The 18,059-nt window shown below is 41.6% G+C and overlaps 2 protein-coding genes and 1 long non-coding RNA gene across 27 annotated transcripts in view; 2 read left to right on the forward strand and 1 right to left on the reverse strand.

Moving 5' to 3' along the window:
• The first annotated feature begins 259 nt into the window (after positions 1–259).
• On the forward strand, positions 260–2,486 carry LOC126404406 (uncharacterized). Its single transcript, XR_007571475.1, has 2 exons — positions 260–356; positions 469–2,486. It is a non-coding gene; the product is annotated as an uncharacterized LOC126404406 (long non-coding RNA).
• LOC126404377 (coxsackievirus and adenovirus receptor homolog) lies at positions 2,318–6,813 on the reverse strand. 25 transcript variants are annotated; one of them, XR_007571451.1, is made up of 5 exons: positions 6,078–6,479; positions 5,122–5,478; positions 5,017–5,071; positions 4,872–4,966; positions 2,318–4,721 (listed from the first exon to the last, which is right to left on the reverse strand). XR_007571451.1 is itself a non-coding variant. In XM_050067578.1 (5 exons), exons 1-4 carry the CDS (start codon positions 6,154–6,156, stop codon positions 4,960–4,962), a joined length of 498 nt encoding a protein of 165 aa, XP_049923535.1. In that variant the 5' UTR covers positions 6,157–6,479; the 3' UTR covers positions 2,318–4,655; positions 4,940–4,959. The 25 variants fall into 25 exon arrangements, 15 of the variants coding, with proteins under 15 accessions (XP_049923535.1, XP_049923537.1, XP_049923528.1 ...); XR_007571447.1 differs by having other exon boundaries at positions 2,318–4,746; XR_007571446.1 differs by having other exon boundaries at positions 2,318–4,771.
• Positions 6,814–7,895: 1,082 nt separating this feature from the next.
• LOC126404335 (low affinity immunoglobulin gamma Fc region receptor II-like) overlaps positions 7,896–18,059 on the forward strand; it is a 52,451-nt gene continuing 42,287 nt past the window's right edge. Inside the window, exons 1-2 of the mRNA XM_050067512.1 lie at positions 7,896–8,737; positions 9,512–9,547. Of these exons, the coding sequence (XP_049923469.1) occupies positions 8,707–8,737; positions 9,512–9,547 (67 nt within the window). The 5' untranslated portion in view covers positions 7,896–8,706. The remainder of the gene's footprint in view (positions 8,738–9,511; positions 9,548–18,059) is intronic.

The raw sequence follows: 18,059 nt of genomic DNA on the forward strand, positions 1-18,059 counted from the left end.
TGGGAAAAATGCTCTGGACGGTTCAAAATAAGGTTTGAGACCCGGTTCCTTGTTGGTAGAAAAGGGGTGGCAGTGATTACACCACAAAAACATAATCAAGAAGCAGTTTAGTGACCTGCAAACAGACATTATTTCTCGGAGACAGAGTTGAGGGATGAATGCCGAACGTAACCTTTTCCACTCAAATGTCTTGAAGTCAAATGAAGAGAGAACTGAAATCCTGCTTGTGGGTCCTCAAACAAAAAGAGAGATGCTGCTCAATGATCTCGGAATTTAACTCGCTGGATTAAATCTGAGGTGACAAGTCTTGGTCGATCCTTGATTCGGATCTAAGCTTCAAGTCCCACATTAACAAGGTGACCATAACAGAAACATGGCTAAGGCTCGACTATTTCCAAATGAGAAAGATGAAGAGAAATTAATTCATGTCTTTATTTCATGTCTTTTTTCTGACTGCTACATCACTAGCTCCTGTTTGCCTCCAAGAACACTGCGATCATCTGCTGCTGGTTTACTGGAAGACGACCAGAGATGCAGCCTTTGTCAGTGACGCCCCAGACTGCTCTTATTGTAAAGAGCTTTGTGCTGCATTTCTTGTATTAAAGCTGATTTATAAATAAAGTTTCATATCATTATTAGTTTTAAAGACAAAGGCCAGGTGTTAGGGGGCATAGCGTTCTGTTGTCCACTGGGAAAGAGGCTTCAGTTTGGTTCTTTTCAACACTTTATCTTTGTTGTCTGAGTAAACAACAAACTTTTGAATTCTCTAGTCTTGCTGACAGTCACGCTGTGTTCATGATCGGGGCACGTGCACACTGGTGACTCAGCTGAAATGATCACCACGTGGTTGACAGAGATAAACCGCAGACAGATCTGAAGCAACAGTGTGGCTTATTTTGATGGTGTGGACTAAAACTTCAAACAGAAATGACAAGAAGAAGCTGCAGACTGTCGACCTCAAGCTCGTCTTTCTGATTCTAGAAAACAGCTGAGAACATTTCAGGCTTCATCTGTGTCAAACTAAGTTTCACAGGAGGACAGACTGAGAAAGGATGAACAAAAACACCATCTTAGTTCTGCTTCTGCAAGTGGAGAGGAAATAACTTGACTCTGTTCAGCAGAAAAAAACACTAATTATAGCTGCTGCGCAGCGACGTGCAGGTTTAGCAGCCGTCCATGCATGGAAAAGCAGATTTCAAACCACTGTAAAAAAATTCAGTTATCGAAACAACAATCTGAAAATACACATATTGCATCTAGACAGCATGGAGATGTTGGTAATTTGTTTGTAACAATGATTGATTTGCTCCATAAGTGAAAAACTGATGTTTAAAATTGCCATTTTTACATTGACTCCAATTGTTCACATTAGAGCAAAATTCAAAATGCTGTCAAAAATTCAGTTTTTGAGATAAAATTCTGAAATTTGCCACACATCATCTACCATGACTCTAGAATTTTGTCATTTTTTTCATGAACATTGAAGATTTATTTAGCAAGAATTTGCATGTATATGTTTACAGTACCGTTTACAGTCAAACATTTTGATGCACTGTAGGCTCAATTTTTGATAAATCAAAAATCTGAGAAACATAGTTTTTGTAGGACAGTCTGAAGATGCTCTGTAGCAAGTTTGGTGTCAATTGAGCAAAAATTGTGGGAGGAGATAGGTTTAAGAAGTTTTACAGTTTTTGAAAAAAACAGAGTGATGAACTTCATAATTTTTAATAGGTTTAAATGTACAAAAGTTTCTTCAGTATTGGGGCTACAGTTTGATGAAAGTTGTGAAGTTGTAGCACGTATGGTTGATTTGTTATGAATTTTCAAAGTTTTGAACTTTAGACGCTTGCTGTAGCGCCACCATCAGGACTATTGGCTTGAGTTTACAGCTGAGGATATCTGGCATGAGACTGGACCTTTGTGCAAAGTTTGGTGAGTTTTCACCCATGGGAAGTATGATTTCCTCGGAAGAAGAAAGAAGAAAGAAGAAGAATACCTAGGATTACAATAGTGTGGACCCTAAATAAAGAAGACTGTAAATACTTCAAGGGGCTGCTGCAGAAATACATGCAGGTTATGTAACAGAATTAAAAAAGGAGGTTTGGTTTCATGAAAATCTTCAATCAGTGTTTTCATGGAGCGTCTGCAGTGAGCATGTGCGGTTTATAAACCTGCACAGACACGTCTGACCTGATGTCTAAAGTCTAACAGATTCGGGTAAACTAACTTCAGTCTCACTTCTCCTGCTTCACTGACACGACTCTTGCTCGTCTGTATTATGAACAATGACTGTATTAATAAAACAGAGAAACATGTAAACACTGATAAATATATTTATTCATAAAAAAGAAAGCTTATACAGGTGCTTGTAAAGTGCAACATAAAAACAGGCACTGAAAAAATAGCTTCAGCTCCGCAGTGAGACTGAGAAGCTCTGATGCTCGTTTCATTCGTCGATCATCCTTAATGAACTTCCATAACTGATTGTAACACACTGAAGTTTTCAGATGCTGAAGCACATAAAGTAACAGCTTATGATATGAAAGAACGGATATTACAGTTTACATGTAAATAATGTGGCTTCTCGCTGTCATTCCAAAAAAGAAAATTTTCCGACTCAGCTGTTAAACACAGCTGATGACTTCCACTTCTACTCCAGGTCACATGCAGGCGTTTATCACGTCACAATATGGAAAAGCTGAATGAGCTGCTTGTGTCAAAGTGTCCTCCAGATAATGAACTTGTTGGACCACGAAAACAAAACCTCTCTCTTTCATTCCTTTGACCACCTTCTTGAAAACGTTGTTGTTGTCATGTTTGCACATTCAAATGTCCAAAGAATGCTATTAAAACCTGAATTAAATCTGAAAATCCCACGTGTTAATCGTGGAGTGCTACATTCAGATTGAAGCCTAATTCAGAATATCCAAACAGAAAAAGCTGTTTACATGCTGTCTAGCAAATGCAGAATATTGTCTCAATGTGGCCATTGTCTTCACTCCTCACAAGATCTCATGTCCTGCTTATTTACGTTTATGTCGTATTAAATATATCAGACTTTTCTTCGTTATATTTTACAGCTTTTACATTTCAAAAATACAATTTGCCAAACAGCTGTTTTCTTTATTTCACTCAGGCAGAAATCTTTTCATCTCTGCTCCCCGCTCCGCTCTGACATTCTCTACGTTCTTTTTCTGACTGACGACAAACTAAGTGATGGAATGATGTCAGACGGCTGGAAAAGTAAAAGGGTCAAATCAAAAGGTAATCACTAAAAATGTAGAAAATAAATGTAAAAAAAATCAATGACACAGTATGAAATGGTGACCATGTTCACTAACACTGTAATAACAAGTTGGAATACTTTGAAAAGATCATAAGAAGAACATAAGAGTTTTTTTTAATCATATATATCTATATATGTATCTATACTGTATGTAAATATAATGTATTCCTCCTATTTTGGTCATTTAATTTTTTTTATTCTGTAACAATTATATAACAATAATAATAATGATGATAAATAATTATATACTTATATATTACAGGAAGTATTACCTTTGTTTAATACTATTATTTATTGAGAAATTGATTAATATAATCTGGTCATTTGGTCGTCCATACTTTATAAAATATATTTTGCAAGACGTATGCTAAACTGTTTCGTAAAGTTACAGCTCTAAATTTTACAGAATGAAGTGCTTAATAAGTTGTGCAGTTTACAACGTGTGAAATGCTAATACAATAAAAATGGAAAATTCCTGTCCCACCTACCTTAAGATAAAAGTGCTAGTGCGTGAATTAAAGTGCGTCTTTATGCAGATGATGCAGTTTTATCCTGTGTGGCTGACTCTGTCTGTTTGGCTATTGATAAGCTGTCACTCTGATTTAAAGCAAGATGCAGTTAATAATATTAAACCTGCACAACCTGTCGCTTTTGGTCCATTTGCTTTCAGCAAAAAAAAAAAAAAAAAAAAAAAACAAGCAGTGAACACAACATCAACCTGTCGTCATCTTTTAAGTTGATATGTATGTTCATACGTCTTAGCAAACAGCTGCTTAATTCCGCACCAAGCAGTTGCAGAGCAACATCATGATTGGATGATTACGAGTCTTTGTGTCTGTGTCACCTGATGGATATCGCTATCTCTCTTTTAGCTCTGGTTTTGGTCTCCATCCACCAACTCCTGAGGAAAGTGTCTGTCTCTTGAGCTGCTGAATGCTCCTCTATATTCATTATGTCTCAACACCTGTCCTCGACCTGGCTGTAACTCTTTTATCTGAGCATGCTCTCTGTCGACTTTCTGCAGCTGTTTGTTATTCTATTGTAACTGTTAATTTGAGCGCACTGATCCTTTAAGAATTTTTTTTTTTTTATCTTTCTGTAGCAGCAGCAGAACACAAACATCGTCAGGAGTAAAGAGATCTGAGACGCTTCAAGTACCCGTTTCACCTGCTTTTTCAGCAGATGTGTATGAATGATTCTTTTTGCGTTGCCGTTGAATAAAAATGAAAGAACCAACAATACCAAGAACGAGAATGAGAACAAGACCAACAGAAACTGGCACACCAACCAAGAGTCCAAGATTTCCATCCTTGTTTCCATCAATGTGACCTGCAGAGCAGAAAACAGGTGTGAGGGATACAGGACTCTGAACTCTACAAACTCACCTGACTCTGAGCTCTACAAACTCACCTGACTCTGAGTTCTACAAACTCACCTGACTCTGAGCTCTACAAACTCGCCTGACTCTGAGCTCTACAAACTCGCCTGACTCCGAGTTCTACAAACTCACCTGACTCTGAGCTCTACAAACTCGCCTGACTCTGAGCTCTACAAACTCACCTGACTCCGAGTTCTACAAACTCACCTGACTCTGAGCTCTACAAACTCGCCCGAGTCTGAGCTCTACAAACTCGCCTGAGTCTGAGCTCTACAAACTCGCCTGAGTCTGAGCTCTACAAACTCACCCGAGTCTGAGCTCTACAAACTCGCCTGAGTCTGAGCTCTACAACCTCGCCTGAGTCTGAGCTCTACAAACTCGCCTGAGTCGGAGCTCTACAAACTCGCCTGAGTCGGAGCTCTACAAACTCGCCTGAGTCGGAGCTCTACAAACTCACCTGGGTCAACTGTAACGTTCAGTTTGAGGAGGTGGATCTCAGAGTCTGGTGTCTGACTGTGTCCCGTGTTGCTGACTGTAATTTCACACTTGTATGTTCCGGTGTCGTTGATGTTGACGTTCCTCAGAATCACAGAAGCGTCTCCGTTCTTCATGTCTGGATCTCTCAGCACCACTCGACCACGATAAGACGGATGCTGATACCTTTCATACGAGCGCTCGTTCCTGTAGAGGAAGACGTAATCACCTGTGTCCAGGTCAGGTCTGATCCACTCCAACAGAGTGATGGGGGCATCAGTGCGAGCGTGACACTGGAGGGTGACGTTCTGCTCAGCCTTCACCTTCATCTCTTGTGAGTCTGAAACAGAAACAGAAAACACAGAGTTGGGTAGAAGGCAAAAGGCTGCTCAGTTCTTGTTACTGCGAGCAGGACAGACTCAAACAGCTCCCTCCTGTGGAGCTGTTTGAGTGAAGAGCTGTGAAGAAACAGACGAACTCATTTTGAGACAAAAACACGTGAAAACATGAACTCCACCATGTCTCCGATCCTGTTGCTGCTCTTTGTGGACAGCTCATATTAAGGGACATAAAAGTGCCAGTGTGAGCTAAAGGGCTGCTTTTCAACTGTTGATGGTACATTAGCCATTAAAACAACAACAAACAACAACAAACAACAACATGTCAGACAGGACGGAGAGCTGACAGTAGGAGGAGCAGCAGGGAGGAAATATGAAACACAGCTGCAGGGAAGCGTCCGTCAGTTTGTACTGATGTTTAAACATCTGTTGAACTTCCCTGTTTTGATGCACGAATACATTCTGCCATGTTTCTAACCCAACAACAGTGACATGTGCAGAGTCTATTTATGTACACACCTCTCTGATGACTCACCCTGAAGTGTGTGCATGAGCAGCTCCAAGTGTGTGTGTGTGTGTGTGTGTGTGACACACAGCTCACCTTCAGATGCAGAGAGCAGAGAGACAACGAGGACACAGAGGACAGTAGAGGACAACATGTCTGCAGATCGTAAAACCATGAAAACAAAGTACAGCTTCTCTCCGCTGCTGGTGTTGTTGTTGCTGGAACAGCCTTCGTGTCACGTGACTACGAAGCTGCATTCAAGTTCCGTCAGACTTTCTACAACTATGAACACTCACCTCCTCAGCGTGTCCTCACCATAGACTGTATAAGGTCCTCACACAGTTCAACATGTCAGTCAGACATAATGACGCACAGCAGGGTTAATGTCACACTCTTCTCTCTGACACGCTGCTCGGGTTTTTATTTCATTGCTCAGTGTTTTTCACCTCAACACACATTCATTCACACACTGACGTCACACCCGCCGATCAGACAGACCCTCACCCTGTCATCGTCCCTTCAGGTCCAACCTGCTGCTCCGTTAAACCGTGCAGTCCTCCCGGTTACCGGAGGAGCGGCTGAGGTGTCCTCCGTCACCCTGCGGGACAGCCGGGTCCCTCTGTCCGTCTCTGCCGGCATTATCCACACACAGACACACAGACACACAGACAGACACACAGACAGACACACAGACAGACACACAGACAGACACACAGATAGACAGAGGCTCCATCAGAGGACAGATCCGGACTCTGCAGTAGAGATCCCGCGGTTTATAATCACACGTGTCCCCGGCTGTCTGTCTCCCTGCCTGTCTGTCTCCACGGTGCCTGGTATGAATGAGAACCTGGCTGCAGTGAGATCTCCCTCTGCTCCTCCTCCTCCTCCTGCTGTCCTCTCAGCCAATCAGGGCTGGAGAAAGTTTGAGCTTCCTTTTTTTTAACATGGAGTCTGATAACACAAATATAATACCACCTGAACACAACACTGCTCACCTGTCTGCACCTGAGACTAAGTTTGGTAAATTGAAGTTATTCCTTAAAGACTGTGTCTCTGTGTGACGATGCTTTGTAGAAAATAAATGAATAAAAATCAGTTGTTTCTTCCAAAAATTTTGAGAGAAAATAAATGTTGACGTTGTATATTTCTGCAAACCACGGATACGCTGCAGCTGCACGTTAGCAGCAGATACATTGAAACTTCCTCGTGTGTCATGTTTAGGCACAAAAAACACATTGGTTTGGTCAGGGAAAGATCACGTTTTGGTTTAAAATACCCACATTTGGTGGCACACAGTGGCTGGAAACACAGCGACGGGTCACTGAAAGACCCCCCCAAGTTTGGATGTGCAAAAGTGGCAGGAAATTGGCAACAGATTGCCAAAAAACACCCACATTTGTGACGCAAAAGTGTCTGGAAACGCAGCAGTGGGTCGCTTAAAACCACTGACATTTGGTGGCACAAAAGCCTCTGAAGCAGAGGTGACAGTTGCCAAAAAACACCTACATTCGGTGGCCCATAAGCATCTGGAAATGTGATGATGGGTCGCAAGAAACCGCTGAAGCTTAGTGGCACAAAAGCCACTGAGAAAGTGGCAATGTTTGGCTGAAACCACCAACGTTTGATGGCATAAAATTGGCTAGAAATTGGCAACAGGTTGCTAAAACACTCCCACACTTGGCACAAAAGCCACTGAGAAAGTGGCAATGTTTGGCTAAAAAACACTAACATTCAGTGGCACAAAAGTGGCTGGAAACGTGGCAATGGGTCACCTAAAAACACCTACATTTGGTGGTCCAAAAGCATCTGGAAATGTGATGATGGGTTGCAAAAAACCACTGAAGCTTGGTGGCACAAAAACCACTGAGAAAGTGTCAATGGTTGCTTAAAAAACACCAACGTTTGATGGCACACAAGCAGCTGAACGTTACGATGGGTCCCTAAAAAACACCCATGTTTGGTTGCACAAAAGAGTCTGGAAACGCAGCGATGGGTTGCTTAAAATCACTGAGAACTGGTGGCACAAAAGGCAACTGTTGCCACTGAAATAGCGGCAACAGTTGGCTAAATAACCCCTATGTTTGGTGGTCCAAAAGTGGCTGGAAACACGGTGATGGGTCACTAAAAACCACTGAAGCTTAGTGGCACAAAAGCCAATGAGAAAGCAGCAATGGTCAACTAAAAAGCACCAACATTTGGTGGCACAAAAGTGGCTGGAAACATGGCAATGGGTTGCTGAAAACCACTGACTGTTGGTGGCACAAAGGTCACTGAAAAAGCTGCAATGTTTAGCACAGCAGTCGTTGGACACGTGGCCACAGGTTGCTGAACACCAACCGGTGTTGCTGTCTGTCACTGTCACGGTCTTGACAGTAAAACGCCATCCACCATCCACCTCCTGGGGACAAAGTCAGCTCATACTCTACGTCACTTTAGCCATATGATTTGTATTAAACTGCCCACAGTGCCAAGATGTTCTTCAGGTGACTGAGTTGACCTGGTCACAACAAACAAGACAGAATTTTTTGCATGATTATTTTTCGCAGGATGTTTTGAGCTGACCTACTTTCTTTGCGTTCGTTCGCCCATACTTCAGAACTAACACATCTTTTTTTTCTGTTTACTGCTGAGAGCAAAACCACAGAGACAGTGAGCTCAGCCCTGCTCAGGGAGACAAGGGTTTAACCGCTGTGAGAGAGACACGTCTTCATCACTACATGGTACCATGGGACACGCACCTCTTCTGTGGCTGCTCGGTGAGTACAAGATGCAATCTTGGGAAGGAATTTAGCCACAGGTGGTTTTATAAGTAAGGTTTTTAACCTGCTTTTAAAGGTGTTCAGTGTGGGGGCCTTTCTCAGGTCTTCTCAGGGCAGAAGTGCAGAAGGCAGCGTCTCCTGCTCCAGAGTTAGTATGTGGGATGGTTAAAGGACCACTGCCTGTGCTCCTGAGAGTTCTTGCTGTTCTGTATCCAGTCAGCATGTCTTTTATATACTGAGGTGCAAGGCCATTTAGACTTTTGTATACTGTTCAGAATGATCTATAGAGCGGAAGATACGACATTCACTGACAGATATGATGAAGCTTTGCTCAGGTCAAAAGTTCATAAGAAAAAAAGAGCTGATTTCAGAAACAATGATTCAGGTGTGTTTGGCTTTATATCAACTTATATCAGACAGGAAGCTGGAAAGGTCTCCACGCTGTTCATGAAACAAAGTAAATGTGACATTTAATGGAAAAACCTCCACAGTGTTAAACGACATTCTCACCTCCCACCACACAACACTTCCTGCCTCTCGAGGTCTTTGTCTTAGAGATCAGACAGAGAGCTGCTCTGTGGTCAGCGCCCTGATCCATGACAGGCTGATATTTGCTGTTTACACATAAATCTCATACGATTCATTATCTAAGCAGCTGAACTTTAATTCAAATTAACTTTTTCATTTGATCCTGGAGCCAAAAGTTTTTCTTCTTCAGAACCATCTTGTGATTATAAACCTCAAACCAACCACAGTCTGATTTCTCTTTAGTCCTGACCTCACTGCTGATCTGCACAACTACCCAAGGTCAGTACATGTTTCATGAGAAAACACACTGTGTTCAGATTGAAATGACAGCCACCACAGACTGAAGTGACAATGATCCAGACCATAGGGTCTATGTTTTTATTTGAATGATGGCAAATTGGTTAGCAGGTTTATCAACATCTTTTTAACACTGAACATTTTGCTGAAAATATAATAAACTCCTCCCTGCAGCCTCTCTGACTGTGAGTCCCAGCAGCTCTCAGCTGTTTAAAGGACAGTCTGTCTCTCTGAGCTGTGAGGAGGACGACAGCTCTGCTGGATGGACTCTGAGGAGGAACACAACCACAGACACCAGAATTGAGTGTGATGACTGGGGAAAACCTGCTGGTTCTGTCTGTAACATCGTCTTCATCATCCCATTGGACAGTGGAGTTTACTGGTGTGAGTCCAGAGAGGGAGCAACCAGTAAGAGCATCAACATCAGTGTCACTGGTAAGATCAGACTGTGGAGTCAGTGTTGATGAAGCTGTGTGTAAATGGATGAAATGCTGTAGTTTGTCTCTGTGTTGAGGTGGATCAGTGATCCTGCAGAGTCCTGTCCTCCCTGTGATGGAGGGACATGATGTCACTCTGCACTGTAAAACAAAGACGTCCTCCAACCTCCCAGCTGCTTTCTATAAAGATGGCTCCTTCATCAGGACTGAGCCTGCAGGTCACATGACCATCCGCCATGTAACCAGGTCTGATGAAGGCCTCTACAAGTGTGACATCACAGGTCATGGAGAGTCTCCACCCAGCTGGCTCACTGTCACAGGTCAGGAGGTCAAAGATACGCAACACACAACGCAACCTTGAAGAAACTAAAAAGGAACCATGACAAATACAAAGAAACACAAACTGACAACAAATAGACTTGAAACAACCTCAGAGAGACAAAAATTACAAATAGACACAAAACAGCTACAGAGAGTTGCAGAACGACTACAAAGAGACACAGAAAGTCAACAGACAGACCGAAGACAACCTCGAAAACACAACAAAAACTACAGAGTTGCAAAATGACTCAGAACAACTTAACGGATTCGAAACAGCTACAAGGATGCAAAATGACAACAGAGAGACACAAAACAACTACAAAGCATGCTTTTAATTATTTCTGCTTATTTCATTGTGTCAGGGAAACTGACAACAAAGAGAAAATGACCAGAAGTTGCAAAACAACTTTGAAGAAATGCAAAATGACGACAGAGAGACACAAAACAACTACAAAGAGTTGCCAAACGCCTTATAAGAGACAGAAATCGACGTCAAAGAGACAACATCTAAGAACAGACTCAACCTCAAAGTTTTAACAAAACTACAAAGAGTTGCAAAATAACAACAAAGAGATGCAAAAACAACCATAAAGATGCGAAATATCAAACGAATTCAACTACAAAGAGACACTTAACAAAAATGCAAAATGGCGACAAAAAGATGCAAAAAAATTATAAAGAGATACAAAATGAAAGCGTAAAGTAACTGCAAAGAGACACAAAACCACAAAGATGCAAAACGAGTACAAAGAGTGCTTTTAATTATTTGTGTTTATTTGACTGTTCCAGGGAAACCTACCATCACACCTCCTCCATCACCATCCACTACTGGTTTCTCCTCCTCCTCCTCCTCCTCTTCCTCTCCTCCTCTGTCCTCCTCTCCTGCTGTCTTTCTGTTGCTCTCTGTTCCATTCTTCTGCGGTGTGGTGCTAGTGGTTGTACTGGCTCTACTGGTGAGACGATGTGTCCGACGGCAACCTGAAGGTGAGACCCTCAACATTTCACATATAGGTTCAATGTTTTAAAATATGTCGGATATTATTTATTTAAATTGTGTTAGTTATATTAATTCACATCCATGATGTACAGAGAGTGCGTGTTTCTATCTAATCATCTGTGGTGATTCATGGGTTAAGATTATTTTTATTTTTTTAATTCTAACACAAATAAAAGGTTCTTTGGTGCATGAGGTTGTTGGCCGGATGATCAGAAGCTGTTTTCCTGTGTTGAAGTGAGTTTTGTGGTCAAAGTGTTTGGAGGTTAACAGAAGCTCTGCTGCTGTTTCTGCAGTTTCCTGTTTTCTGCTGAAACACTCGGCTGACTTTGATCTCCAACACGCTGATTCTTGACACGATAACTTGTCAAGTCGTTTGAAAAACATTAATAAATGTGCAGATTTGCTTATCTCTGTATGTTCTCTGTTATGTGTTTATTTATTAACAAAATAATAATCTGTTCATCCAATGTAATTATTATCTAACCTATTTTAGTTTTTACTGAATTCATCTTCCCTTCTTTTGTTATTTTCATGCATATATAAAACATTATTAGCCGCCTGACGACGATGGATATTAATACTACAAATGCTGAACTGGTGGCAGTAGTTGCAGTAATAACACCATTTCATATGTAACTTTGTTTTCCAGAGAGTGACCCAGCTCCTGTCCACTCAGCTGTAAGAAGAGCCGTCAGTAATGAACCAAACAGGACGAGAGGTACAGCTGCCACCAATCAATACATTTATATCAGTGCTAACACCATTAATGTCTACGTTTACACGCACACTAATATTCTACTGTTATCTCAAGTATGACAGTATTTCAGATTTGATTTCAGATGTGGCATTTTCCGATTAAGACATGTGGGACATGACGATATTATTCAGGTTTCAGGAACATTCTTTGACATGTAAACAGCTCTGTTTATTGCACACAAACCAATTTGCCATCAGTTGGAAGGCCTGTGTAGAGACGTATGCCCCCAAAAAGGCCCAGATTTCTGTTCAGAAGGAAAAACACACCGACTTTAAACATCATGAGAGACTTGGATATCAGCAAGTTCTTGGATATGCACAAATATCACAACACTGACCTTCTTAAAAAGGTGGTTGAAGGCTTGAAAGCAGGAGGCTATGTTTGCATGGTCGAACACGTCCACCACCGGGGGAAGACTTAAAATCCTGTTCTGATGCAAAGAACCAAAACGGCACAAGTGGTTCCAGTTGTTCCACTTTTCAACATCTTGATGTGTTGAACATCATGTTAGGGCACATCAGTCAGAGTATGCACAGCTGCGTGTAAACAGAATATCAGTGGAATATTTATTTTCATTAGACATTTAAACAGGTTAGTAAGAATATTGTCTTTGTGGAATAAGAGAAAAAAAGAGTCTTTTGTGCCCATAAATGTGGGTATTGTTTCCTGCACTGATTGTTCAGCTGTGTGGAGAAGATAAAGTACGTCTCTCTTTGTGTTTAAATATTTCATGCCCTCCTGAGTTCATCCTGTGTTGTGTTGAAGCAGTGTGATAGTTTCCTTATGGTCAACTGTAAGAATCAGCTTCCTGATATAAAACAGTATCGTCTGCATATAGACGAATTTTCATTGAGTCACTGTTGCACTTTTCACATTTTTACACCATTTACCTCTAAAAACAGAGTTAATAGAAAGTGAATGTTAGCTAACTGTATGCTAACTCGTAGCGTCAGGAGTGACATTAAGTTGCTGATGTTGCTCTTTTAGCTTAAGCATCTTCGTCTTTAAATTTCAACTTAAATTCAATTTGATGTGGTCGTCCACTGTTTCATATATAACCTCCAGCTAAATGTCGTCTCCTTCCTCTTTCACAGCACTGACGTTAAAAAGCCAAAATATAAAACTGTTGTTTGATTCAGACTTTCTGTATATTTGAGGCTTCAGGTCATCAACTTCCTACAGTATATTTCATCGTATAAATAATGACATTTATTTTTAATGTGGTACTTTTGATATTCTAGGTACTGTTTTTGTGTTACAGCACCAGCTGCCGGTATACCAACAGTACTGTTACATCACTGGTATCACGTTTCTTTTCTTTCCAGAGGATCCAGCTGCAGTTTATTCAGCAGTAAGAAGAACTGAAGACGTCAGTTATGGACAAATAGTGATCAAACCAAACAGGACGAGAGGTACAGCTAATCTATTTTGTGAATTATGCATTTATTGAAATGTTCCAACAATATCCTCGGATGGTTTGTGTGCTTAGAGAATATTTCACCCACAAAATGACCATCTGTGTATCAGTTACACACCACGTGTTGTCCCGAATTCATGAATTAAAGTCGGGCCACATTTAACAACTGCAAACTATATCAAAACATCTGTTTACAAACTCTCACACAACTCATGCTGTATAATCCACGTCTCATTGATCCAGTTGAATCCTCATGACGTCACAAACACAACTCTTCACAAAAATGTTATAATTTAAAACACTTTGCCTTCGAGCAGTGCCCCCGATGTCCTGAGCATCTGACTAGATATATTAAACTTGGATTATACTCCATCAACGTGGTCTCACTCCAAAGTCGTCAAAGTCCGGCTCTTGGTCAGTGACTTCTGGTGTCCGTAACAGACAAAAAAAGACGTCCTTTCACGTCGGCATGATACACTGCCAGTTGCCACCCAGTGGAGTCGGGGGGAAATGGGCCGGACAACAACGAAAGGTGACGGTTGTCCGAGTGGGGTGGGCGGGAGGTCCAGTGGATGGGTCCAACAACCACTGACTTTCACCCAGGAGGCCAGTGTTCACTTCCTGTAAGATTGTAAGGCCAAGCCCTATTCTTTTGTCCTAAACCCAACCACGTGTGTGTGCTGTTGAAGGAAAACAACGTCAATTTGTGTTGTTATACCGATGTAGTGCTTTTATTTTGAAAGAGACTGTATGCAAAATGTACATTTCCTGTGAAAACAAAAGTGTATTTTGAAAACAGACAATGCATGTAACAGGCTGAAGTTGACACGGCGTCCCAGAACGTCAACAACCAACACACCCAGGGTACCTTGGACGTCATATGTGGACGTGGAAAGTCCATGACCAAACGTGGACATGTGACGAGGTCACAGTGAGGATGTGTTGCCTCCACATTACGTGAGAGTTTGTTAACGGCTGTATAGGTATAGTTTCACTGTTGTTAAATGTGGCCCGAGTTTACTCCAGTAATGAAAAATGTTTGCCTTTTTTAAATTCTCTGTTCACCTTTGATGCATGAGAGAGAAAACACTGGGTGAGAGGCAGGGTCCACCCTGGACAGGTCGCCAGACTATCACAGGGCTGACACACAGAGACAGACAACAGGGTTCCCATGCGTCCTGGAAAACCTGGAAAATAATTGATCAATTTACCAGTCATGGAAGACATTTGGAAAATGAGAAAAAAAAAAGTAAAATGTCCTGGAAAATGATTTCTCCTCCCTCTGCTTCTCTCTACGTTGTGAGTGAACACAAACGGGTTAAAAATTTTGCGCAAAATTGAGCTGCAGCGCTTCTCTGCCTCGAGCCAGCACAGCGCTCCACGTGGCGCTACCAGCCAATCAAATTTGCTGTGTTTTCATTTGACTTTGTCGCTAGATTTATCGACTTTTCAGACCCCAGTAAGGACTTATTTTTTCCAAAGAAGCACCAAAAACTAGCGACTTTCAGTTCAGGAGTTTTGCTGCATTGCTGTATATCGAGTGTGAAGTGTTTCTCTCCTCTCTGCTGCTCCTCTGTTGAGTGACAGACAGAGGAGCAGCAGAGAGCTGTAGTGGGCGTGTCATTTAATACTGTTGGCTGTGTGCTGTTGGCTGTGAGATCAAACATCTCTGATTTCAGTAGAGCCACAGCCACTCAGTATTTCAGACTCGTTCCATCGTCTGTCAGCAGAAACAGAAAATATCTGAATGAGAAAAACTTCATTAGGAACATAGCTCTATTAAAATACTGTATAATTATAAGAAATTAGAGATTAGCAACTTTTCATGCAGTTTTTAGCTAGCTACTTTCCAATCAAAGGAGTTGTCAACACCCAAGTGAGATGCACACAGACCACAGGGAAGAGGCAGCCCTTAAATGAGAGGGAGGGGAGGCAGCGAAAACTAAAGACTTGGCTGGCAGTTCTTATTGCTAATTTTGTTAGCATAAATGAATGGGATTCAACATGGCTAAATTAGCATTACAGCTATCAATCAGTCAATATTTTGCAACTTTTAAACAAATCAAATATAATTCAAAGGGCTTGGCAGGAAATAAAGTAAAAATGTAACTAATGCACACTGAGCAATAAAATATGAGTAGATAAAATAATGCAAGATAAGGAATAAAAGATAAAAACTCATTTTTATTTCAGTGACATTGCTTTGTTTTATATTGAGCTTTTTGCACCGCAGGATAAGATCTGATGTGGGATGTATTAGTGTACAGTGTGATAACTTGACTCATACTGTCGCAGCTGAAAACGTCCTGGAAAATAATTTCTAGAAAAGAGCGGGAACCTTGAGACAACCATTCACGCGCACATTTACACCTACAGACAATTCATCAATTAACCTGCATGTCTTTGGACTGTGGGAGGAAGCCGGAGTAGCCGGAGAGGGAGAACATGCAAACTCTGCACAGAAGGGCTCCCACACCCGGGATTGTACTGGGAACCCTCTTACTGTGAGGCGACAGTGCTAACCACTGCACCACCGTGCAAACAATTGCATATATCAATGTTAGCTCGGAAAAGCCCTTAAATAAAGATATACTACATTAAAAAGTTACACTATTGTGGCACACGAGTAAAGCATGGAACAGAAAAAACAAAATGTGGCATTAGAAATTATTATTATTATAATTTTTTTATTTCCAAATTCTCTCAATATTTTTTAAATATAAACAGACATGTTGGTCTTATCATATTAGCTCATCAATATTAACCTAGATCATTAAATATATGCATTCATTCGATTTTTTTTAAACATGTTACAGCCCTGTAATATAATTTAATATAATATAATTTGTTTTAACAAATCAATACAATTTTTAAAAGGCATTTATGATATTTGTAAATTTTAGTTAGTTAAAATAGCTTTAGTTAAAATAGCATCACAGTAGTTGAAGAGCACGCTGGGACTGGTTCGGGGCTCGAAATAAGGTGCAGGACTCGGGATATGACTTGGGACTTCAGTGCAGAGACTTGAGACTTGCAAACCTGACCCCCAGAGGTGACTGATCCACAGATGGTCTTTTGGTGTCTGAGCTCACTTCCTGTCAAACACCACAGATTTCTAACACAAACACAAGACTGTCAGAGGAAGACGACTGACCAGCAAATGTGTCAACAAATGTGTTATATTGTTTGTTTATTTGTTTGTTCAGAGCCTCCAGCAGAGCCACAGGTCATCTACTCTTCCCTGAGGTCCACCATCACACCTTCACACCAGCCCAACCAGTGACAGCTCACTAACTGGTCTCCTCTGACCTCTGAATGCACCGTGTTTATCTGTTCAGTGCCATGTTCTGTGTGTCTGCAGATAGAGACGTGTGTGTCATCAGAACACTGCAGGGCCACGCCCCCTCTGCTGCAAACGTTATTTATATCAGTGAATTAATAAAAAAAAAAATCATGATTTGTTTAAATGTGCAACAACATGTGTGATTCATTAAATATATAATTATTACTGGGGGGAAACACTGCTGCTGCAGCTTCCTGTCTCTTCTCTGTCTGTGAACTGTCAGAGCAGCAGCTGAACCAATCACTGACTGATCGCTGATCTGAACATTCAGCCAATCATAAGCTGAGACGCACATTGTACAGTGTTTGAAAGTAAGCATGATGTCATAGCAGTGAGAAAGACAGCAGGGGGCAGCGCAGCAGCTTTACTCTGCTCTACAGGGGAGCGATTTCTCGGAAATGGGCTGCACTTACAAGAAGTACAGACAGAAAGTTCACAATGTGCCCTCTTGGCATAGATTGTCGTGGACTGAAGAGGCTGAAAACACACAGAAGTGAACATGTGAGAACGCATGAGAGAGCCAAATAATTGATACAGCATGATAATTTATAGCAGTATCAGACCACAGATATGTAACACTCCTACATGCCTTCCCATGCACACACACATTAAGAGGAGCTTTCTGTTGCATAAACTGCTGCTTCCTGTCAATCAGACAGATCAGATCTGATCTGCTTCTCCTCTGTTAGCATGTACAAAGATCTGGTGAGAGTCAGTCACGTCGTATGCACTACAACATACAAGACCCAACGACTGTTGTCTTTGCATCTCTCTGCTCAGTTTGACTCTCGTCCTGATCTGTATCTAATTTGGTAACATTTTGCAAGTGAAGGCCGAGACAGGAGGCACATGACACTTAACACCCCTGGGCTTGTGTCCAGCAGGCCTCAGTAAGGACACAGGCTTGTGTCCAGCAGGCCCTCCATGATGAAAATCAGCAGTGAGCTCGACGACAGCAGAAGAGTGACAACAGGTTCACTGAACGTCGAACACGCTTGTAACATATCACTGCTAACGTCTATATGTTACACGCTCTGCATCCTTTAGTGTCTGCTGGTGACGCTCCGTTAACAAAACCATGTGGTCAGGTTTAGAAACAAACATAGTTTGGCTCAACATTCGTACAGTGGACACCTCCAGCTCCTTAAATAACGCCGGTCACAGCAGTGTCTCAGACTGAAACCCTTCAGTGTGGCATGATACTGCTGCGACAGGTGCCTTC

Source organism: Epinephelus moara, chromosome 17, assembly GCF_006386435.1.
Source record: "Epinephelus moara isolate mb chromosome 17, YSFRI_EMoa_1.0, whole genome shotgun sequence".
Taxonomy (NCBI): domain Eukaryota; kingdom Metazoa; phylum Chordata; class Actinopteri; order Perciformes; family Serranidae; genus Epinephelus; species Epinephelus moara.

Coding starts and splice junctions, on each gene's coding strand:
- LOC126404377 (XM_050067564.1), bottom strand. CDS start 6,156: ATGGTTTTACGATCTGCAGACATGTTGTCCTCTACTGTCCTCTGTGTC. Junction 5,479..6,077: donor TCTGCTCTCTGCATCTGAAG/GTGAGCTGTGTG, acceptor TTTCTGTTTCAG/ACTCACAAGAGATGAAGGTG. Junction 4,616..5,121: donor GAACGTTACAGTTGACCCAG/GTGAGTTTGTAG, acceptor TCTGCTCTGCAG/GTCACATTGATGGAAACAAG.